Below are 25812 nucleotides of genomic sequence, written 5' to 3' on the forward strand. Positions count from 1 at the left end.
AGCTCATTGAATCCATCTCTACCACCAGACTCCAGTCTCACATCAATAATAACTAAATGGACATTTCAAATTGGATATTGCCTTGTCATCTAAAACTTCACAGGTCCAAAACAGAACTCATTATCTTTCCTCAAACAAAACAAATCAACCCTCTTTTTAACTTATTTCACTATTTCTTTTGGGGGCACCACCATCCAGGCATCCAAGTTTACAATGCTGGGGTTATCTATACTTCTTTCCTGTCTCTCATCTCCCTTAGCCAATCAGTTAACAAGTCTTAAGTCCATCTCAACAACATCTCATATGTGTGCATGTATGTATGTATGTATATATGTATAATGTACATCATATATATGTGTGTGTATACATATGTACACATATGTATTTTTGTGTATATCTATCTTATCTATCTATCTATCTCTCATTCTCTACACTTTTTTAAATCTCTGCCCTAGATCCTTAACATCCCTTGTCTAAATTGCCACAATAGCTTCCTAAGTGATCTACTTATATCTAGTCTCTGTGACCTACAATCTAATCTTCACAGAGAAGTCAACTAGATATTTCTAAAACACAGGGCTAATCATGTCTCTCACCCATAAGAAAATTACTGTGTTTAATATTGAAAATGATCTGGTGCTGTCGAGGGTCACTGTTCATTATTCTTCTTGATTACATTCCAATCAAAGGGGTCAACTTGCTGATACTGATCCACAGCATTCCAGCTCTTGTCTGGTATACATGTTATTTTCCCCAGGTTGAATGTAAGATGCCTGAGGGCAATGCCTTTTTCACTTATGTCTTTGTTTTCCCAGTGCCTACCACAATGCCTACCCTCTAACAGTCTCTTGTTGCTTGTCCTTCATTCTCAAAGAAGACCAATGACATCAATGTTGAATGAATGAATGAATAAATGAATGAACGAAAAGAAACCCAGTCTACTGTCAGGTCTATACTCAAAGCCTTTCCAGTGGTAAGGACTATCAGAGCTTGGCTTCTACTGGCATAGCTTTTGAAAATATGCTGTCACATCCATGTTACAAACTTCAGGTTTTCTCTATCCTTCATCTTCCATAGTCAATCAGTTGCCAAGACTTGTTAATTCTACCTCGACAACATTTCTGGCATCTGTCTTTTCTTCACCATTTAATCACTGCCTTAGAGGAGACTATTAGTAGAAGTCAACCAACACAATATCCAGATGGTTAGTCTTTAATATAGCTCAGTTCCCCATAAGTAAAAATAGTAGTAATAACAATTTAATATTATCTTTAAAGAAATTACTTTTTTTCTACTCAGAGTAAAACTGAAATATTTCATGTGAATACTAACAAATGTTTTTAAAAATCATTAAGACCATAGATTTTGTTTAGCACACAAAATCTGATTTATATTGGCCCAGGCCTTATTTCTTAATGATGCTTATCTTGCCTCAAAATTATCCCTGCTTGATTTTATAACTCTCCAATTGCATAGACTAAGAGATTATCCAAGTTTCCCCATTAAACTTCTACCCAAAAGGATTTGTGAAGAGCAGTTTTCAATAGAATGCATGCAATTTCTCTCTGGGTTTATCTTTCAGATTCACATGGCTTACTGATTTCTTTTACATGCCAGAGATTCTGTTTATGGGTGACTGTATTCAGGAATATAACATTTTTGAGATGGGACCCATGTCTAGGGCATATAAGTAGGACTGGATTCAATAAGTGCTTACTTATGTTATATACAGAGGATATTAGATAAAAGAGTACATATACTGTTCTTTGGTGTGAAGAGGCATGATGAAAATGGAGTAAGCCAGAATACCTGAAACTTCATCAAAAGATTCAGAAGGCAGTATTGAGATATACTATATTTCTCCTACTTTTTTCCCCTGAACATTTGTGGATCCAATGGTTAAAAGATGAGATTGACAGAAAAAATAAAAGAAGATTCCAGACTCCAATGTCTTCTCCCTTGCTCAGGTCACAGTATTACATTATCCAGTTTTCTTAACCTCTGAGGAAATCTCATGCCAGGTCCTTGATACAAATATGCTCGTTTAAGAAAGCAAGATAAAATACATGCTATACCTGTTTAGGTATCTGCCCAAAGTTACTGACAAATCCCAGGATGGTGCTCTTAATGAGGGGATCAGTGATAGTCTGAAGGTCCATCTTGTCTCCGTAGAAGTATGGGTGAAAGGTATTAATAGCCTCTACTGCAGCTGGTCCATGTTGCTTATACCCAAAAATCAAGTCTATCCAGTGATGCAAGTTGGCACTAACGAAGTCACTTTCCAGAGCCTGAAATCAAGATTTAGCATAATAATGAGCAGAATGCAGATCTGGTTGTTTGCCCAGGATTCCCTGATACATTTGTAAGATCCTGGGATCATTGATCTGGAAGTGGAAGGGACCTCAAGGGATCACGTGCTCTAACCTTCTCCATTTGCATATGAGGTAGGGAAAGGTTAGGTAATTGATGCAAAGACTTGATTTTCCATTTTCATTCTAAACATATCATATGTGACACAGTTCAGTGGAATGAGACAGGACTTGGATTCAACTACAGCTCTGCCATCTGTGTGACCTACAAAAAGTCAGTTCACTTCTCTGGTTTGACATTTCCTCATCTTGTAATGAAGGGTTGAACTTGACTATCTGTAAAGTATCTTCTGGTCCTAATTCTAGCATCCCATGATCCTACACATTGGAGTGTGCTTGCTTTGGTGACTCAGAGTACATACATATATCACAGCATAATAGTGATGAGGGATTGCATCTCTGTCCATGATGGGAAGCCAAATAGACTAATATATTAATTGCCCATGAAATTCTCCAATTCCTGGCATCCAGCAAAAACCAGCACACACATGGTTGCCCTCACCCCCCTTATGCTACTTCTACTTTATAAAATAATCATAGTCAGGGCAAGAATGTGCCTGCATAAGGAAATTTGGGCCTCTGACCTGAACTCAGGGAGACCTTGGCAAAAATAATGGTGGCTGCAAGAAGAAGTAAGGAGCAGCCCAAAGGGAGATGATCCCAGGTTCATGGAAGTCACCGGGAGGCCTTCACCAGACATAATTGAAGGTAGCATTCAAACTATGACCCGTTTCCACATCCATGGGGGCATCTAAGGTTGGACAACATGGATTAGTCTTAATGCCATGAGGTTCTTTAACTGAGCCACGCAGAGGAATCTGGGGAGAGCTGCTTGGAATTTTTTTTGGCACGTCCTTTATTTCCATTCCATTTTGAGGAAGAGGAAAGCCACAGGGAGCCCATCAGATGCTCATTTGTAAATCACACCTCACTTAGAAAGCCTGCATTAGAGAAGCTCATGAATTTGCCTCCTCCACTCTCAATTTACTCTGCTAACAAGAGCATTGATGTTCATGATGAAAAGTTCCTGGCTTTTGATTTTAAAGATTCTGAGGGTGGTTTAGAGGGTTAGAATCAGAGCCAAATCCTTCTAAGAAAAGGGGTAACTTCTCAAGAGGCCCTTATGCCTTGATGATGGGACTGAGAAAGAGGATAAGGAAATGTCAGCTAATCAATAAGCATTTATTAAGCACCTACTATGTTAAGCAGCCAGGTAGCCCAGTGGATAGAGTGTTGGACTTGAATCAGGATGATCTGAGTTGGAATCCTGCTTGACATATTTACTAGTTGTGTGACCTTTGGCATGTTACTCAACTTCTCTCAAATCTAATTTCTCCATTTATAAGTTGAGGATAATAATAGTGTCTACTTTACAGAGTCATTTTGAGCATCACATGACATTTATTTATGTTCTCAGAATAAGCTTCTTATGAGTAGGGATTATTTTATTCATTATCTTTTTACCCCTGGTGATGCCATAGTACCTGGACATAATAACAGCCAGCATTTATACAGTACTTCAAGATTTTTAAAACAGGTTACATATGTAAACATGTCATTCAGTCCTCACAACAACTCTGTGAAGGTGCTATTACTATTCCCATTTATAGATGAAGAAGGTGGTGCTTGAGGTCTTAAAAGGAGAAAAGGATTCTACGAGGTAGAGGGGAGGAAGGAGTACATTCCAGACAGAGGCCTCAGCTAATGCAAAGGCTCAGAGATGGTAGATAGAGTGTTGTGTGTGAGGAACACAGAGAAGGCTAGTTCGGTTGGCTCACAGGATGCAGAAGCAGAGTAACCTTCACTTAAGGAAGATCTCTTAGGCAGAGTGGAGAAAGGCTTGGAGTAGAGAGACACTGGAGGCAGGGAGGCCATTTAGGAGGTCATGGGAATAATCTAGGCAAGAGGGGATCTTCAAGGACCTGAAACACCATGGTGGTTGTGTGGAACTGGATGGAAGTGGTTATATGCAGAGATGTGGAGGCAGGAGTGCTGCCCTCCCCCATGGAGATCCACTCACTCTGCAATGAACAAGAAAAGTCGTAGGGATGCTGTTATGTGGCCAAGAGGGCCAGCACTGAGACTGGTTCCAAGGCCCATTTTGGCTTCTTATGATTATGAATGATTCCCTCATTAAAGTTTCACTGGCTATACCTATTCCTGTAAATTAGCAAGAAAAAGAAATAAAGAAACAACAAAGGAAAGACATAGCTTTATTTTTAGTGCCTTTCCCTCAAGTGTCCAAAGTGTGACTGTGTAGAAACACGTGTTGTTGTTTATTAAATGAACTAGGGAGAGAGATCCACCCATGTAGTTTCATCCAAAAAAGGAACTCCCATGATCAAAACTCCCTCCACTGATACAGATAAGCAAATGGAACTCAGAACCTTAGAGGGTTGCTTGAGGTTCAGAGAGATGACTTAGCCAAGGTCATAGAATTAAAAGGTGTCAAAGACAAAACTTGCACCCAAGTCTTCCTGACTTCAAGGCCAGCTCTCTAACAACTACACACTGTTTGTTACCTCTATGAATAGAAACATGACAGTCTTTTATAATTCTTATATATAAAATGTGCCAAAACCTTAAAAAAAACCCATAGATTTATATAGTGAAGGTATACAAGTGCCAGGAATTAGGAATCTTGGACGATTTTGCCCATATCTTGATATATATATATGAGAACATCTCTCGCGTTTAGCCTCATCTGCACAGTGGATACAGTGGCAGGGCTGGAGTCAGGAAGATTCCTCTTTCTGAGTTCAAATCAGGCCTCAGACACTTACTATCAGTGTGACCCTGATCAAATCATGTAATCCTGTTTGCCTCAGCTTCCTCATCTGTAAAATGAGCTAGAGAAAGAAATGACTAACCAATCCAGTATCTTTGCCAAGGAAACCCCAATGGGGTGGAAAAGAGCAGGACACAATTGAAGCCAACTGGACAACACAATGAGCTACAGAACAATGGACATTTCCAATAGTGTGGAGGTGGGGTTCTAACATGAGTTAGTCAGTCAAGAAGCATTAATTAAACACTTATTGTGGGTACTGAAACAGGCTCAACACATTGGCCAAATAGAAATTATTTAGAATTGGTCATACTGTCATTTAATCATATTCCTAAAATAATTGTTGTGGGCAATAGAGATGGGAAGGTATAGAAGTCAGTACCTTCACTTTCTTCCATTTCATCTAAGATACCCATTTGTGGTAGGATGGGAAAGAGCATCATTTGTAGGACTCAGAGAAACCCTTCCACTACCTAGTCTCATCAAGGCCAGATCAGAATGGGACATAAGATATATTGATAGAAGAGGAGAATCTAAGTAAGTGATGGTACCATGGGGAGGGATAATGTGAATATAGACGTGGCAGAGCCCTCAGAAAGCCATCTAATCCTCTAAATCATTTAAAAAGTTTGAAGAAGTTGAGGTCCAGGGAGGTTAGATAATGTGCCAAAGGTCATAAAAGTTATAACATCAGTTGTAACAGCTTAGTCCTCTCACTCCAAAATCAGAGCTATTTCCACTGTATTATATTGCCTCCTAAGTGCTTCCATGGATCCGTAAGGTGATGCCATTGGGGTTCTAAATACCTAGAGATAAGGAGGAGGTGATAAGGATGAGGGAACTGAAGACTAACTTTTATTTCACATTTTTACTTGTACTCTCCCTGCCAAGAGATACAATGCTACCCGATTCAGGCCTGAAACCAGTTGGCTTACAGGCATTGGGATAATGGTTTAGCTCTCAGGGCAGATTTGTAAAGCCCAGCCCAGCTGGACCAAGTAATCCTGTCCAAAGGTGTAATTACTGTACAAGGTTAGACAAGCAGCAAATGTTCCATGCTGCTTGTCTGTTGTCCCCAATCCAGAAAGCTAAAGGGATTGGCCCTGCACCCGGTCTAATAAATAGGCAGTCTAGTGTGTGACTTGATGTTTGAAAAGGTCACGTAGAATCGTGTACCAAAGATTTGGGCAATGAGGAGGCAGGGCATTCCTGCTATAATTATCTTCTGTTCTGAGAAGAGAGAGGCTCTCTTGCCAACAGCAAGTGCTAGGCCTTGCAACTTCAAGGTGTTTATAGCAACAGACTTACCCCAGGGCTACCCAGGGATCTGTCATCCTTATCAGCTCCTAGAGAAGATGATTGGACTGCTTTTCGGTTTCGAGTAATTTCCCAGGTGTCCCTTTCTATGGCAGGATTACCAGGAAGGGAAACTGAACCAAAGGGGCTTGTTTATACCCTTCCTATCATCTAAACTTTCAGAAAAAAAAATCATAAGACTGGCTTGGTATTTTCGAACTCTACCCTAATAGCTTTTGTTTGATCATTTCAAAAAAGTACCAGCTCTCCTTCCCCTTTTCTCCATCTCTAGGACATAGAAGAGTCTATAAGATGTATTATTTGGAGACAAGTCCTTTTCTCCATCTCTAGGATATAGAAGAGTCTATAAGATGTATTATTTTTAAAATCTATTTTACTTAGAAGCTTCTTCATGAAATTAGGTTGAAGCTTGATTTTGATAGAAAAAAAGCCTGACTTCAATGACTATATGGCTTCAAAACTAAATTAAGTAATGCAGATGGGAAGACAGGATGGAAAAATTGCTTTCAAGTGGATACTCACCTGCCTGTGTAGGCTAATGAATTTCTGAGGGTCTCCTTCAGCCCATGGTGGGAGAAGGACATCATCTAGGACAGTTCCATCCTGCATGCAGCCTGCAAAAGTTTAAAGGCAGGAATAATTTAGTTAAAATCTGAATTAATCTCAGTATTGGGGATATTGAAAAATTTGCCGTTCTCTCTAGTTTCATTTACTCATCAAACATCTAAGAGGAACCCAAGGTGAGGAAGGTTAGTGTAGTGGAATGAGAGCTGGTTTTCAAGCAAAGTAAAATCTTCCTTCAAGTCCCAACTCTACCACAAACTGACTCTGATACCCTGGGCAAGTCACATAACTTCTCAGTAGGGTAGGAAATATTCCAAAGCTATAAGCTGTAGAGAAAGTAATAACCTTTATTATTAGAGAATGTTTCCTCCCCCCACCACCCCCGTACTCCAAGAGCTCCTTATGTCAATGAATTCTGATCAATGCATTAGTCAAACAGGACTTCAAAGGCCAGGAGATCAAGAGTGCTGTCAATCTCCTGACAGAAAGGTGAGGGACTAAACAGGTAGAGTAAGAAATGCTTTCCTGGATATGGCCAATGTGCTTGACTGTGAATATTTTCATAAAGTTTTGTTTTTATTTTCGTTTTCTTAATGTATGTGGGGAGTAGGGGGTGGGAGGGACAAAAATAAACGCTTGTTAATTTCAAAGATGTTTAATTAAAAAAATAAATCAGGTCTAGTTCATATCTATATCCTCTATGGAATACACTCTTTAGAACTGTATAAAATTGTTATCCATAGCCATTGTAATTAAACTTCCATTGTACAGACAGTTGGGTAGCACAGTAGATAGAGCACTGGGCTTGCAGTGAGGAAGACCTAAGTTCAAATTCTGCCTCAGATATTTGCTACGTGTGTGACCCTGACATAGCACTTAATTTCTGTCTTGGTTTCCCCATCTGCAAAATGAGTGATAATAATAGCAACTATTTCCTAGGATTGTTATGAGGATCAAATGAGATAAAACTATGTATTCACACATATATACATATACACATATATGTACACACATACACAGCACTTTAAAATAACTATAACTTCCACTAAAGTCCTCCTCTGATGCCTCATGGTGATGTGTAGGTGATGCTGAACTGTTAAAGCTCAAAGAGTTGAAACACAGATCCTAGAAAAGCTTCTTACAGAAGCCTGGCAATAGAACTCATTACCAAGGAGGAGGGTTAGAGGAAGATCTTAGCTACTTCTTGAGAAGGGACAAAATGTGTTCTTTCTTCTGCTAACAAAAGCCATGGATTTGAAGAAATGTAGGTGAAGACTGACGGTTAAATACAGAGGATGTAAAATGGTTCCCATAGGAAAGACAGACCCAAAAGAAGATGAGGATGATGACATGATGACAAGAGCTGCTACTAATTAAAACAATATGAATAATAGCTCATAAACATATAGACTTTGAAGGTCTGCAAAATGACAAATATACACATACATGTTAAATATGTAATACAGACACATATACCATATAAATATATAAAATCTCTTTTGAACTTCACGCCAACTCTGTAAGAGAGGTGACATCATTATTATCATTATCCCCATTTTACAGATAACTTCTGGTTGCTCATTCCTCTTAAGGTTACATTTTTTTGTCTGTTCTTTAAGGCTTTGAAAATGAGTATATATTAAAAATAAATTAAAGACATAATTATAACAGGAACAATAAAGGCAGTCTTTAGAATGCATAACTCCTTTCATCTCCCAGGATCCCAAAGCACTTTATAAGTGTGACAAGTTTATTAGTAATTTTCTACTGAGATTAAAATTGGTGGCTCTTCAATGGTTCCATGATAACACAGCAGATGAGTTGGGTAGTAAGCTGAAGAAAACATAAAGGATTTTATTCAGGGTAGAGTGATGGACTTAGATTCTAGAGACCCGACTTTGAATTCCATCATCTACAGTTATTAAATGTGTAAGAATAAGCATTTAACCTCTGAGTCTCAGTTTTGTCATTTTTAAAATGAAGGTAATATTTTCACTATAAATCCCAGGGTAGTTGTAAAGAAAACCCATTGTCAATCTTTAAGTGCAAAGAATAAGATATTAGTTATTTTTCAATGAACATTTGTTAAGCACTCATTCTACATGCAAGGCACCATGGCAAGTTATGGAGATACAGACAGAAAATGAAACTATCTTTGCCTTCCAAGAGATTCCACTCTATTTTGCTGATATTCACAAATAAGCATGAATTATATACCAAGTAATAGAAAGAAATTTCAAGGTGAAAAGAGTGATGACAATTGGGGGTACCAGGAAAGCCTTGTAAAGGAGGTGGCACCTGAGTGATGCTTTGGAGGAAGATGGGAATTCTATGAAGTAGAGATGATGGAGAAACATAGTACATATATGAGAAGAGGTGAAGGCATGGGGACAGGAATGGAAAGTCACATGGGAGAAGTGAGTAGGCCAGTTTAATGGAAATGGAGAATGGAAGCTTGAATGGTAAGCTTGAAAAAGTCAATGAGAAATACACTTTGGAAGCCTTTGGATACAAGACAAAAGGGTGACTGGTGCTATATCGTTCAACTCTTTCATGCCTTAAAGTAGGAGACTGTATCCTTAAGATTCTAAAGCTTCTTAAAAGGCACTATCCTCTCTACCTAACTGACAATTAATCCTCTTGCTTGAATCTGATTTGCTGGGCTTGAGAGTAGTGTGAGGGTATAAATAATGCAAATAATGAAGCCTGGTTCAATAAGATGTTTCTTTTAATAAGGGAGGTTAAGACTCTTGTTAAGGAAAATAAAAGTACTATATCCCAGATTAGGGCTTCCATTTCTGCTCCTACTCTAGTTTGTCTAAACTTTCTTTGCTTCTCATAGCAAGGGATGGAACAGGAGGAATAGCACTGGATTTGGAGTCAGAGACCCCGGGTTCAAATCATCCCTCTACTCAGGTTAGTATTAGGGGTAATAGGGACAACGTTACCTGGGTAACATTGCAAGTTATTGATTTCCTTTGGGCCTCAGTTTCTAATCTGTAACATAAAGAGTTTGGACTACATTATCTCCCAAGTCCCTTTCTCACTCTAATTCTATGATCCCATGACCTTAAGGTTCCTTACATCTTTAAATCTTATGATACTATGCTACTATTTTGATTGGTGCCAGTTTTAAATAGATGTTTTTCCTCCAGGACAAGCATTGCATTTCCACTTGTTTACAATACTGATAAAGGTGCAGTGCTGCTCATTTCTCTCCCTCTATACACAGTCAAGTCTTCAGAAGGCCCATATTCTCACAGTAGCTTAAATGTTACTTTTTTGGTTATTAAGGCAATTGGGGTTAAGTGACTTGCCCGTCGTCATGCAGCTATTAAGTGCCTGAGATTGAATTTGAATGTATGTCCTCTTCACTCCAAAGTCAGTGCTCTATCCACTGCACCACCTAGCTACCCCTTTAAATGTTACCTTTAAATTGCTACTGCTTTGGTTACAAATTAGAGTTCTTCAATTTTTGGAAAGTCATGTGGAATGCTCTTTCTTTAGATGCATGTTTAGTCAATGCTCATGTCTGACTGTACAACCACAGTATCAAATCTGTGACCAATCAGTCATTTTGCATCAAAGACTGCTGGTGAAGTTCACTGCAACTTGACTCCTTATAGCATCACTGATTAAACATTGTGTGTCAGTGAAGGTGACATAGCTTGGAGTGGTTCTATTTCCTTGGACATTAGCAGGGATCTCCCCTTTCTCACACTGGAAGACTGCCACAAAAAGGATAAGTGATCCCAAGATTGATGCCAACTACAGGTCCCTTCAATTAGTTGCTGGGGCATTGGGGGTCTTAGCTGAACTTTATGGAACAATAAAGGATGCTGCTGCACCAAAAGCACTATGCTACCCTTTAAAAGCATACTATCTCAGAAGGTAAGTGATCTGTGTGACAACCCACAGTGTTCTGTACTGCAGAAGGGTATATACAAAATGGTGGTGGCATAATGCTTCTGGAAATGGGGGGAGAGGAGGAGCCAGCATCAGAGGAAGTTGATGCTGTTAAAGATGATCTTTTCCCAGATGGAGGGTTATGATAAAGATTCCAGGAATTTACTCCTGGTGCTCAAAAAAGATGTGCAGGTAAAACAGGTGAGAAAGCCCAACTGACACTCTCTTCACCCAAGGATCATCAACAAAACTTGAGATTCGGATGTTGAAAACCATAGACAACTAGAGGGAAATGACTTTTTATATTTATGCTGCCTCCTAGTGTTAGCTTAGTCCAAACCATAGTCTCCTTTTGGGGGGGACCTGAAAGTTAATAAAAATTTCCATAGGTTAGTGCCATAGAAAAAGGAAGAGCCCACACTCTCTCTGTTTCCCACTGACTTCTGCTAACTCACCAAATTCAACATCATTGCAGTTGGTTAAAAATTCAGGCAAGTAAAAGAATTCTGGGATCAGTTCCCTGACATCACTCATGTTCTCGCTGGACGCTGACTCCCATGTGTTTTTCACGCTGTGGAACATCCTGTCAGCCACGTCAAAGCTTCCACCCTACAAACAGGGGGGAAAAAAGAACAGAGGGTGGTTTGTTTGGAATCTCATGATGCTTCATTGCCATTCAGAGTTTTATACCCAATTCAGGAGGCGCTTAATAAATGGTAATAATAAATCTTTTATTAAAAAAAGCTAACAACTTGAGAATGGATATTAGAAGAGGAGAAATGACCCATGGCCATAAGATGATTAATCTTGTTTCTTTGATGTAGAAGATCAGATATAATGAAAAGAACTCTAGATTTGGAGTCAGAGGACATGGAACCAGATCTAGTCTTTGCTAAATTCAACCTGTATGACTCTGCACAAGTCCTTTTACCTTCCTGATGCCTCAGTTTCCTCATTTGAAAAAGCTTTCTTTGAGAAGGGTGGAGCCAAGATGGCAGGGTAGAAAGCTGGATCTACTCTAGTTCTCCCCCCAAAGCCCATAAAATACCTGTAAAAATGATTCTAAACACATTCTAGAACAGCAGAAGACACAAAACGACAGAGTGAAAGAGATTGCCAGCCCAAGACAGCCTGGAAGGCTGACAGGAAGGGTCTATCTCATCAGGTTTGGAGAGGAACATAGCCTAGCCTTGGCTGTGCACCCCAGCAGGGATAGGACTGGAATTGGCTTCAGGGTGTAGAATCCTGGGTAGCAGCTGTGGTTCCCAGATTCCTCAACCCCCAAGAACCAAAGACAGCTTCAAAGGTCATTGAGAAAGCTCTTTCACCTGGGTGAAAAGGGAACATGGTCTGGCCCCAGTCCCAGGGTGGCGGTGGTCGCTGAAGCAGCAGTGTCCATTTTAGGAGCTTTCAGACTAAAGACCCTGGGGGAATCAAGTAGCTGATCTGGATATCAGCCCTGAGTGACAGCGCTGGGGTGAGGAGGAGCACTGGCCTGATGGAGCTGAAGGTGGTTGTGAAGAGGGAACCCTACTCACAGATCCTGGACAGAAAAGCTCATGGTTAATCCCATACCAGAGTGTAGGCCAGTGTAGCCTTGATTGTGCCACCTTGGAAGAACTGAGAACTTATAGGTCCCTAGAGTATACCCTCCACTTAACAAAGGACTCAAAAGTTAAGTAACTGACCGGGAAAATGCTCAAAAAGGAGGGGGGAAATATGACTATAGAAGGTTACTTTCTTGTTGAACAGGTATTTTCCTCCATTCTTTTGGATGAGGAAGACCAAAAGATATCATCAGAGGAAGACACCAAAGTCCAGGTTTCTGCATCCAAAACCTCCAAAATAAATATGTAATGGTCTCAGGCCATGGAAGAGCTCAAAAAGGATTTTGAAAATCAAATAAGAGAGGTGGGGGAAAAATTGGGAAGAGAAATGATAACGATGAAAGAAAATCATGAAAAGTGTGTCAACGAGATCCCAAAAATGCTGAAGAAAATAACATCTTTAAAAACAGACCAAGCCAAATGGCAAAAGAAGTCCAAAAAGCCAATGAGGAGAAGAATGCCTTAAAAAGCAGAATTAGCCAAATGGAAAAGGAGGTTCAAAAGCTCACTGAAGAAAATAGTTCTTTCAAAATTAGAATGGAGCAGATGGAACCTAATGACTTTATGAGAAACCAAGAAATTACAAAACAAAACCAAAAGAATGAAAAAATAGAAGACTATGTGAAATATCTCATTGGAAAAACAACTGACATGGAAAATAAATCCAGGAGAGACAATTTAAAAATTATGGGGTTACCTGAAAGCCAAGATGAAAAAAGAGCCTAGACATCACCTTTCATGAAATTATCAAGGAAAACTGCCCTGGTATTCTAGAATCAGAGGGTAAAATAAATATTGAAAGAATCCATCAATCACCTTCTGAGAGAGATCTGAAAAGAAAAACTCCTAGGAATATTGTAGACAAAATCCAGAGTTCCCAGGTCCAGGAGAAAATATTGCAAGTAGCCAGAAAGAAACAATTCAAGTATCATGGAAATACAATCAGGATAACCCAAGATCTAGTAACTTTTACATTAAGGGATCACACAGCTTGGAATATGATATTCCAGAAGTCAAAAGAAGTAGAAATAAAATCAAGAATCACCTACCCAGAAAAACTGAGTATAATACTTCAGGGGAAAGAAGAGTCATTCAATGAAATAAAGGACTTTCAAGCATTTCTGATGAAAAGATCAGAGCTGAATAGAAAATTTGACTTTAAAACACAAGAATCAAGAGAGAAGCATGAAAAGGTAAACAGGAAATAGAAATCATAAGGGACTGACTAAAGTTGAACTGTTTACATTTCTACATGAAAAGATAGTATTTGTAACTCTTGAGACTTTTCAGTATTTGGGTAGTTGGAGGGATTATATACATATAGACAGAGGGCACAGGGTGAGTTGAATAGGAAGGGATGATATCTAAAAAAATAAAATTAAAGGATAAGAGAGGAATATATTCGGAGGAGAAAGGGAGAAATGAAATTGGACAAATTATGTCTTATAAAAGAGGCAAGAAAAAGCTTTTTCAATGGAGGGGAAAAGGGGGGAGGTGAGAGGGGAAAAAGTGAAGCTTACTCACATCAAATTTGACGTAAGGAGGGAATAACATGCACACTCAATTTGGTATGAAAATCTATCTTACACTATAGAAAAGTAGGGGAGAAGGGGACAAGTGGTATGTGGGGGGATGATAGAAGGGAGGGCAAATAGGAGGAGGGAGTAATTAGAAGTAAACCCTTTGGGGGAGGGACAAGGTCAAAAGAGAGAATAGAATAAATGGGGGGCAGAATAGGATGCAGGGAAATATAGTTAGTGTTTCACAAGATGACTATTATGGAAGTGTTTTGCATAACTACACATATGTAGCCTATATTGAATTGCTTGACTTCTCAGTGAGGATGAGAGGGGAGGGAGGAAGAGAGAGAAGTTGAAACCCAAAGTTTTAGAAATGAATGTTGAGAACTGTTTTTGCATGCAACTGGGAAATAAGAAATACAAGGTAATGGGGTATAGAAATCTGTCTTGCCCTACAAGAAAATATAGAAAACAGGGAAAATGGAAAGGAAGAGTGTGATAGAAGGGAGGGCAGATTGGTGGAAGGGGTAATCAGAATGCATGGTGTCTTGGGGTGGGGGAGGGGAGAAATGGGGAGAAAATTTTCAACTCAAAATCTTGTGGAAATGAATGTTGAAAACCAAAAATTAATAAAAACGAAAAAGCTTCCTTCCAGTTCTAAATCTAGAATTATCCTCACTAAGCAGATTAAACCAATTAAAATGCATGTCAATAACTTAGAATGAAGTCCCTTTAACGATCTTTGGTGCATAAAAAAAACTGGGCTTGCATCCAAAGTACAGGTTGAAATTTGCTTCTTAAACCAGTCAATTCTTCAAATATTTGGTTGCTAACTAGATGAGGGCTCAATCTAGCTGTATGAGAAAAAGAAGTGAGTTAAAAAATAGTAGTTTCAGATGCCTGCTGGTGTAACTGAATCCTAGTGTCTAATGAGGTTTGAACATATAGGGATGACCAAAGATACTCTTGAGATTCCTTAGAGTCAGTCTGGTTTTGACCAAACCAGCAATGTTGGTTTTTTTTGTTGGATTGTTTATTTTTTTTCTTTAAACATGGCTCCATTCCTTGGCAAACTCTAGGGTCAGGAGTTATTTAAGAAAAATCAGTCTGTCTTTCCTCTAACAAACCAACAAGGAAATCCCTCCAATTCAAGGACAAAGTGGTGAGATTCCCTCAATGCCAATTCCATGATCTAATTTCTGCAGATAATAGAGGCTTCTCTTTTGTTCTTTGGATGTACTGCTTTCAGCTATGACTGCATATTTGCCATGGATCATAAGAGCCCTGCTGACCAGTAATGAGAAGGTCCCTTTTGCTTTATGGTTCCCTGGACTGATGGGGATCATGTGCGGCCAAACTGGTTCAACAGCAGCATCTCAAGCTCATATAAGTAAACAAAGAATGTGTCATTTGGAAAGGACTTGTATTTGAATTCCAGCTCTCTTACTGACAGCTTATGTAAGTTGTTGGGCAGCTCCCTCTAGGCCTCAGTTTCCTCATCTGTAAAATGAAGGTTTTGAACTTGATGGCCTCATCTAACCCTAAATCAATGGTCTTATGATCCCAAGATCAGCCTGTGGGAAATACCATTGACTGCTTGGTGGTGCCGTAGTGCACAGAGCACTGGACCTGGAGTCAGGAAGACCTGAATTCAAATTCAGCCTCAGGTACTTCCTAGATGTATGACCCTGGTCAAGTCACTTAACCTCTGTCTGAATCATTTTTCTCAACTGAAAAATGGGGATAATAACAGCACCTACTTCCTAGGGTTGCTGTGGAGTTCAGATGAGATAATATTTGTAAAGTATTTATTATGGTGCCTGGCACGTAGCTGTATTGTTCAGTCGCTTCATTCACGACTTCATGATTCCATTTGGGGTTCTCTTGACAAAGATACGGAAGTGGTTCACCATTTCCTTCTCCAGCTCATTTTATAGATGAGGAAATTGAGGCAAACAGGATTAAGTGACCTGCCCAGGGTCATACAGCTAGTAAGTGCTATGGGCACTATATAAATATTTATTTACTGCCTTTCCTCTTTCCCCAATAAGGCTGTCTTCAAACAGAAAGACATTACTGAGAAGAGAAAGCAGGTTTTCAATTTAATACATCATATTTTTTCTTCTTCTTCAAATGAGATTCCTGAGTCTCTGTCTGACAGAAAAGGGGTTACAGGGAGGCCTGGTTAAGCCAGTGAGCCATCTTCATCAAGCCTCATTTAGAAAGACATTGTTTTTACAAGGTCATCTTGTTTTTGATTGTCATAAGGTGAGGGCCCTTTGGAGCTCTATTCAAATTGATATTAAAACAAAATAAAGGGAAGTATAAATAAATCAAAAGCTAACAAGTATCTCATTGAAGTACATTAGGGGAGGCTGTAGATTTATTCTGCACAATGCGGATGATGCCTGCCAGTGATTGATGCTTTTTCATCTTTCCTTTTTTTTTGCAGTTTTTATGAGTGCTGATGGTAATCTCCTGAGAAACAATATGATTTGGTAATAAAAAGATTACCTGTATTAAATAAAAATAATATATACATAGAAAATGCTGTTAGTGCTATAAATCTAGTTAAAGATATTACCACAAAGAAAATGTTATTTTTTCACAGCTGTCTAATGTATTTTAGCAAAAGTAATATCTTTAAAAGTTAAACCTTTATTATTTATAAGGGAAGCAATAACGGATTTTCCTATTTCCTATATTAATAAATTTATTTGCATATATTTGTATCAAAATTAATGGGTTTTCTCACTTCTGGAATGCAAAAACAAAAGAAAAACAACCTTGGAAGAAAAACCTGACAATCTAAAGGCAACTTAAATTATATATTTCCTAGGCTTGTGGGTTCAACTAAACTCTGGTGGTTACTCAGGTATGCCCCTGCTAGTTCCTTTCCCTTTGTAATGCAATTAGAATAAAGCAGGGGGCCTGGTGAAATTATTTTTGAAGAAGTTACTTTCTACATTTTCTATGGAGATAGGTGGCTACAGAGATAGATGGCATGCAAAAGTAATGCAGCAAAATGTGATGATAAAATGGAAATGTCTTATCCAATCAAAGGTAGGAAAGATTGAATGTGGTCCAACCTAGTAAGCAAGGGTTAAAATCCAAGCTCTCCTAATTATTATTAATTTGACCTTAAGTTATTTTTTCCTCTGAGCCTTAGTTTCCTCATATGTAAAATGAGGTGGTTGATTTCTTTTTAAGGTCCCTTCCTACTTTGAAATCCAAGATCTTATAGTTTCCTGAATACCCATAGACTACAGAAACCTTCCTATACTTAGGAGAAGTTCACAGATTTAAGAAAATTAAGCCTCTCCATGTATACTCTTAATCTCACAGAGAATAAAACTTGCACCAAGCCTTTTAGCATTAAATCTTCCATTTCTCTTCTGCCTCTTAACTCTCTAAACTTATGCTTGTGGGCCAGCATCAACTTGGAAATGATAACAATAAATTTAAAAAAAATATTGTCTGAGTTTGTTTCCTGCTTATTCAAATTGACTTATTCAAAATGGTCTGGATCAACATGCAAATTTTATATTTTCTTTAGCCAAATATTAAACTGTTCCTGAGATTCCTCACTGAAAAAGAAATAGAAGCCAGAATTAAACAAAATAATTCTTAATTTAACCCACAGGAAGTTCAGAAAGCATGAGTCAGTTTACTTATGTACATGGACACATGGACAACTAGAGACAAGCAATTCTATCATTCCTTCTTAGAGAGCTTGGCCAAATCTATACCATCTCTGGGCAATATATTTTAACAAGTATCTTTATCAGTTCTCTGGACTGTGAGCACTTCCATGAAGGATTATTGATTTAGAGCTGGAGGTGACTTCATAGACCGTCTAATCCTACACTCTCATCTTATAATTGAAGAAACTAAGACTAGATAGGTTAAACCACACAGTCATCAAATAGAACTCAGATTAGTAACCATGCCTTCTGACTTTAGATTTGGTGTTTTATCCTATTATATCATGCAATATTACAAACAATGATTTAGGTGGTGCAAATATTAGCTATCATCGTTATTAGTAATGCAAAAATGTCTATCAAGTGAAATACACAAGTGAATTCACTTGTCACTGTCCACTTTGCAAATAATCCATTTACCCACAGTATCCTTCTGCTATGTTTTTATCTTTCAATATCTGTACAGCTAAATTTTAATAAATGGACACGATTTTCAAGATGTATAAATGGGAAGCCAGGCACAATTGTACAACAATGGCAGGTCTGTGAACTGGTCTCTTCTGGAGGCAAAACTGGAAGGAGATGAGAAAAGCCACTAGAATGTTCACATATCCTGATGCAACAATCTACCTAGTAGGCAAGTCTCTAAGGGGTCCAAAAATGGAAAGAAAGATTTCATAAAGATAGCAATATGAATAGTGGCATCTTTGTGTAGCCAAAAAATAAGAGGCAGAAGCAAAATGAGTGATGTTATGCTGGGAAATGACACAAAAAGATAGATACATAGATAGAAAGAAAAAAGATAGATAGGTACATAGATAGAAAGACACAGATAGAAAGAAAAAGATAGACGGAAAGGTAGACACATAGAAAGATAGAGATAGACAGACAGATAGATAGACATATAGATAGAAGAATTGAATGGAATACTATGGTATTCCATGAGATGATGAATGTAAGCAGTTTAAAGAACCATAAAAAGACACAAGTGAATTGAAATAAGAAAGCAGAACTGGGAGAACCACATATATGATGACTGTAATAATATGAGCAAAATGACACTAGAAAGGCATTCAGAATCTAAATAACTCTAATGTCCAATTTTGGTCCTACATAACATGGTAAAATGCCTTCTTCCTGTTAGGTGGAGGATTCTGGGATGAGATGTCACAAATGATACAATGACAAAGGTTTCACTTAACTGTTTTTCTTTGTTACAAGGGAGGATATATTGTGTGTGGACATAGGAAAATAAGAAAAGATATAAAAAAATTTTTAATGCCCTGACATGATTTGGAAGAGGTTATCAAATTGTTGTGAAGGTTTAATTTTGAAGGAAATGGATGAGAGAGAGAGAGACAGAGAGAGAGACAGAGACAGAGAGAGCCAGAGAGAGACAGAGACAGAGAGAGAGAGACAGAGAGAGAGAGAGAGAGAGAGGTATTGGATATGAGATGGTACTGGATATGAGAAGAGGCAGACAAAGCTGTGAATTGACTCGGTGAGAGAAGGAGAAAGAGGAAGAGGAGGATATAACATGGAAGAGAGGAGATGGGGGAGTAAGAAGTAATAGAGCTCAGTCTCTGAGTAGCTTTGGGAGCATGAAAAGAACTAGAGAAATGACAGGACAGAGAGAATGAGGAGACAGAAATTTACTCAAGATTCATCAGAAACCTGGTTTTTATTGTTTCTTTCCTTTTTTGTATTTTTTAAATTTTTCCCTGGCAAATAAAGATAAAAGTCAGCAAATATTTCTTAAAATATAAACTCTTGCATTTGGCATTTAAGGCCCTTCCCAATCTGGCTCCGACCTACCTTTCCAGACATTTCACATTACTCCCCCTCCTATATTCTGCTTTAGCCAGACTGGCTTTCTTTCTGTTCTCCATACACATCATTCCATCTCCAGGCTTCCTGTTTTTGTCCTCCATGCCTGGAATGTCCTCAGGTCTCACCTTCATCTCTTGACTTAGCTCAAGTGTCCATCTGCCAAAGGAGTGTATAAGCCCCTACCTAATTCTCCACATTTGTTCGTGCTCTCCCCCTTCCTCAAATTTACCTCGTATGTGTTCTGAATTTCCTTATGCGTATATGGTACTTCTCTCCTCATCCTACCCCTCCAAAAAAGAATGGGAGTTCCTTAAAACCAAGATTGTTTCATTTTTGCATTCTCAATGCCTAGCCCTGTGCCCAGAACAAAGCAAGTTTTTATTTGTTTGTTTGTTTTGGTAAATGTTTGTTAAACTAAATTGAATTAAATTCTACCATGTCACTAATCAGAGGAAACTAGGTGAAGCACTGAATAGTATATCAGACCTATTGACTTCCTAAGTTCTAATGTCACCTCAGACATCTACTAGTCTCACGATGTTGGAGAAGTCACTTAACTGCTTTTAGCCTCAGTTACCTCATGAGGGGTGAGGGGCTGGGTTCTAAGTATCTTTTAGCTCTAAATGATCCTATATATGACTTATTCCAAAACCTTGGGCTCTGTCATTTTTTAAAATAATATTTTATTTTTTTCCCCAACTGCTTGTAAAGATAATGTTTAATAGTCATTTTTAAAAATGCTCACTTTCAAATTCTCTCGCTCCTTCTCTCCCCTCCCGCCTCTCTGAGATGCTAAACAATTTGATATAAGCTATTATACATGTGCAATCACTGGGTTCCATCATTGAAGCAAGTATTCCATAAAAGAAAACAGGTTGAAAAGTTGTACTTTCTAGTATATCTTGGGACTTCTTGAATCATTTCTCTCTTTCTCTATTGGAGCCCCAGTTTTCATCATCATCATCTTCATCATCTTCATCATCATCATCATCATTTCTATAGTGCCTTCAGGTTTCCAATACTTTATATATTATCTCATTTAATCATCTCCCTTGTGTAACAAGGTGTTTTGGACAAAGTTCTCTTCTTGAAAGCAAAGGAATGCTTCACCCAGAATTCACAGGTTACAAATGTTTTTCCCTGGCCACAGGGGAAATTAATTCCGACACCAGGTTCCATTCATGAGGGGATGGATGTTCTGTCTTCTTAGGATTGAGAAACTGAATTGGAAAGGCTTCATGTTGGGCCAAATCACAGTCCGCCAATGAATGGTGGACTCTGGCACAGATCCAAGGACTCTTCCACTAACAACTATACCTCTTTAGGAGAAAGTCTGGCTTTCTGAAATGCCAAGCCCTTTAGGTGTACCACAGATATGAAGCTTGAATTGAAACAATCAGAAAATGATGTGGCTGATTTCAACTAGCTGTTATTTTACGAGTATCATAACCTATCCCCAACCATTCACCACTGGAGTTAACATAGGGTTTGAGAGAAAATCAGTCACAATCTTGCCTCAGGTGGTGCAGAAAGTCCTTACCAACTGTTGGTAATAATGGATTTCACAGGGTGTGTGACTTAATTAACACAGTGCTTTATTTGCATTAGCCTATTAAAAACAGAGTCATGCTGGAATGAGCAGGGGCCAAGTCAGTGACAGTCACTGGTTGCTTTGCCTCCAATGGAAAGACTAGATTCTTTCAGTGTAGTCAAGAAATCCTGAAGTCAATAAGTTGGTATCATAGCATCTTTTCTGATCAGCCACATGTGCCTTGTGATAGGCTGCCCATAGAAGCATGAGAGTCATTCCAGGAGCCTGTAAGTCAACAGTGGCTGCCCATTATTGACAAATATACTTCCTAGCAGGAAGCACACTTGAGATCATGGCAGTGGCAACAAGCTTGAGTACAACAATAATTGAAGACAGCTTGATGCAGTGGAAAGGGTGTTTCGGTTTGGGTGGTCTTCATCATTTTCTATAAACCAGACAATCAACAAAACAAGTCAAGCTCTGATTTGTAACTGGCTGATTTCTGAGGTATCAATCTTCACAATGACCATTTAAATATCAGCTTTTGAGAGTCTGTGTGAGTGGGCTCAAGCACAGCCCTGAATAACCCATCTGAGCTTTCTAATCATAGGATCAGAGAATCATAAGTGGGAAGGACTCCAGGGGCATCTCATCCAACTCCCTCTTCTTATAGACCAGACTAAATAAAACTCAGAGTGGGGGATTGACTTGCCTATTGTAAGACAAGTCCAACTCACCATAACCTTAAGGCTTAGTCTCATAAAGGCATGAAAAGGCGAATTCCTTCAGGCCTCCCTCTCTTCTTTTAAAAGCTAGATGTCTTTAGAAAGCTATACTATTAATATTTTGATGGCTGCTTGGAAAGCAATTTATTGAAGAATATCCTGGTTCCCAAAAAATTTAATTCATAAAGTTTCCTAAAATGATCAGAAAGCTTAATAAGGACCAAGGGTAAGACAAATGACAAAAGCTGTCCCTAGAATTGAATGATTTATATATGTATATATATATATATTTGCTGTAAAAGCAGCATTGTATACTTTGGAAGTAATGCCAGAAATAACTTTTAAATGAACCTCCCTAATATAGTAAGTAAGGACCATGAATTAAATGCCAATTTAGAGTTAACTAAGCTGTGTCTTTATTTTAATTACTATTATTATTTTCATTATTATAATAAGGATGTGTCACAAAGAATATGTAATAGGCTAAAAGGTTGTGGAATTCCTGAGGTGTAAATTAATGCACTTAATCTAATTATATAGCCAAAGTAGAATATATATTCCTATCCATAACAAGTCAGAAAAATGGCAAAATTCCTGAAAATTGTAGCTGCTTATGATGAATTGTTATAAATGTGGATAAAACTCCAAGGGGTCTGGATGACAGCCCTCAATTCTGACTGATGTAATGATGCTTAAGGTTCATTTTGGTATTAAGACATATTCAATATCTACTTGGTTAAAGCTTATGGCCAGACCATGAGAGAGAGAGCTATGGCTTGAATTCATATATCAGTAATATTTATAGATGCAGAAGATTCTGGAGAATCTGGCTCAAGGCAGCACAGGACACAGCACAGGAATCAGGAGGATGACTCATTTGTGCCACAAAAGACTGCTGGCTAAATAGGAAAATCCAGCAACTGACATTGTCACCAGGCTTAGTTTGTCTCTGTGTCTTTTCTCTACCCACTTCTTTACATCAACAGGGAAATATAGGAAGTCTATCGATTGAACCCTGATCCCTAAAGTTTTTTAGTAGTTATTGGGCAAAAAAACCCCACTAAACCTATAGACTTGTAATCGAATCTTCAGAGATGAAAACTGAATGTTTACCATGAGCTAGAGAGAAGATGTGCATGGAAAGCCTAAATCCACTAACTAGAAAGTTTAATTTAAAGAAACATTTAAGCCTGAAGGCATTAGCTAGTGGGGGGCAAGACCAGGTTTTTTCTAAAAGCTTGACAATTTCCATCTTCTGGCCCCATTTTTCTGCTTCCTTGCTAGGCCTCTGGAGGTTATAGCTTCCTAGACTGAACCAAGTACCCTCAGGACAGAGTAGCCTCCTGGCCAGGATCACACTTCTTCTTGCTTGCCATGGCCTTCCTGACACTTTCTAGGACACAGAAATATAACAGATCTGGAAGTTGAGGGCTGTTCAGAAACCTTGAGAATCAAGGCTGAACCTCACTGCCTTCCTCAGACCTCTCTTCATCCACTGATACTCTGAATAAAAAAAAGTTTCTTAATGGTTAGCATATTCCCACCACCTCTTAATCTTAGTGATTAGTCATTCCAACCCAGTGATACTAAACCCTAACTGCCAAAAAATAAACTCCCCTTTCCAGCCCTAGTTGCCCACTAAGACGTTAATGACTCAGGAAGAGTGAAGCTTATGACTACACAAATTTCCCTCACTTAAATCCAATTCAAGTGCAAGTCAAGACATCACCCGTGGTGTGGTTGGCACTCTTTGAAAATGAAGGATAAGCAACAACGATAACCATTTTTGTCTACCTCAACCCTACCCTCCCAATGTCCTACTCCACATAAATTCATCTCTGCCATTGTGACCACTGGAACTCCTACTCCGTTAATGAACACACTTTCATTTTATGTCATTTCCTCTCTTGTTTCTTCTATCTTCTTGGACTTACTGAGACTGGCTCCCTGTACTACATCCCTGGCTACCCTTCCCAATACCTGATACATTTCTGCTTATATCCCTTTACTCACTGGCTACCATTTACAGAGGCTCCTTCTACTGCTTTCATTCAACAACCTCTTATTTTGAGATTAATGAAATCCAGATATCATAATGATATCACGGAAACCAGATTCTTGTAGCCGTTAACTACTAACCTCCCATCTTTTCCAAGATAGTGTCCTTCCTTTCTCAATTAGTTCAGTGCCTAGTTCACTGTCTTACCTCCAACCCTTACTCCTGCCCTCATATTGCACCAGGTGACCACTGCATTACCCTTCTAATTGAATTCCGTTCCTCAAATCTCTTTCCATTCCAATGCATCCTTCACATAACTGCCAAAGTGATTTTCATCAAGTATAAATCTGACCATGTCCCCTCCTACTCAGTAAGCTCCAGTGACTCTCTGTTACCTTTAGGATCAAATATAAACTCTGTTTGGCATTTCAAGTTCTTCCCCCTCTGATGCCTTCCTACTTTATAATTTTCTTGCATACTACCCCCTTCCATGTTCTTTATAATCCATCCATACTGGTCCTTATTCTGCACACAAGAAGCTTCATCTCCCATGTCTGGCTGTGTTTCATGCCTGGAATGCTCTCTCTCCTAACTTCTGCCTTTCAGACTCCCTAGTTTCCTTTAAGACCTAGCCACACCTTGGAGGACGACTTTCCTGGTCTCTAAAAGAGCATATTTTATATGTATTGATTATATCTATGTTGTTTCACCCACTAGAATGTAATCTCCTTGAAGGAGCTATTTTTGCTTTGTACCCCTAGCGCTTTGTGCCTCTAATGCTTAATATGATGACCCACATATAATAAGAATTTAACAGATGTTGATTGATTGATTGATTAATTAATTAAAACCAGTATAGAAAGATAGCTTGGGACCTGATTAGAAAAGGCTTTCTGGGTCAGCCTATCAGTGGAGAGTCAGTCTGGGGTAGGCTCAAGGGATGCATTATGGAGTAATACAAACAAATTTCAACTTTTTCCCAGATTGTCTCTAAACTGGAGTGTGCTGAGGGAGGGCTCTTTCTGAGTCTGCTTCAGGATGGACTGAGGGGATATGCATAGAGAGAGATGTTCAGAAGCAGTATTGAGTACAGGAAGGGAGGAATTTTCCCTTTCTCTACTTCTCACTGTACTATGCTCTTTAAGGTCCAGTTGCATTCAGCATTCTTGTTACTAATGGTAGCCAAAGTGTCATGCCTTTAAGGGGAAAGGTGAGAAAAACACGCCAGAAGGTCTCCCAGGGGCATGACATTTTTGCTGCACTGTTCCTAGCTCATAAAGACAGCACTATCTAAAGCATTGTGAGCTCCTTGACTGAAAGGTAGCAACTGAATTCAATGTCATAGTTACCATCAACAACCACCCCTGCCACCATCATTTCTTGGGCATTAATGAACATCTGGAAGAAATTACTGGCATGAATTGTAGCTTAGGGACTATTAATTCTCAAAACCAAACTTGCTTAAAATGCTTGTTGCCTTGGAGAGACTCCTGGGAAACACATTTATTATTTTTGAGTGAATTTCTAGGGAGTGAGGAGTTATACAATGTCTAGACAAATCATTTGGTCAAATGAGTAGACGATTGTGCCAAGAAGGAAAAGACTCAAAGGGTTTTGCTCCTTATCTTGAGAAAGGAACTCGGCCTTTCTCCTCATATCTCCTTCTGGTCTCACTCTGGAATTTATAGAAGATTTATAGTTTTAAATACTAAAAACTATTAGTAATAACTATATTTGTTGCTTGCAGTTTGTTAAGTTAGCAGGAATAAGCAGTCTCTAATGGATGAGAACAGATCACAATGCACATGATACAACCTGGGAGACTTTTCTCTGACAAACATAGGTTTATGGGTAATTTATAGTACCTTATTGTAAAATTTGGATGAAGTATTTGGACATCGACTTTGTATTATCTGCTGGCCTTTGCATGTCATCTGCAGCTTCCTCAAACC

General features: G+C 38.7%; 1 protein-coding gene across 4 annotated transcripts in view; it reads right to left on the reverse strand.

The window, feature by feature from the left end:
• The window catches only part of WDFY4 (WDFY family member 4), a 382372-nt gene that overhangs the window by 38891 nt on the left and 317669 nt on the right, over positions 1 to 25812 (reverse strand). For all 4 annotated transcript variants that reach the window (XM_072627574.1, XM_072627546.1, XM_072627553.1 and 1 more), the window contains 3 exons: positions 11400 to 11553; positions 6997 to 7088; positions 2076 to 2288 (listed from right to left, as the gene is read on the reverse strand). In XM_072627574.1, the coding sequence (XP_072483675.1) occupies positions 2076 to 2288; positions 6997 to 7088; positions 11400 to 11553 (459 nt within the window). The remainder of the gene's footprint in view (positions 1 to 2075; positions 2289 to 6996; positions 7089 to 11399; positions 11554 to 25812) is intronic.

Source organism: Notamacropus eugenii, chromosome 1 (genome assembly GCF_028372415.1).
Source record: "Notamacropus eugenii isolate mMacEug1 chromosome 1, mMacEug1.pri_v2, whole genome shotgun sequence".
In the NCBI taxonomy this organism is placed as follows: domain Eukaryota; kingdom Metazoa; phylum Chordata; class Mammalia; order Diprotodontia; family Macropodidae; genus Notamacropus; species Notamacropus eugenii.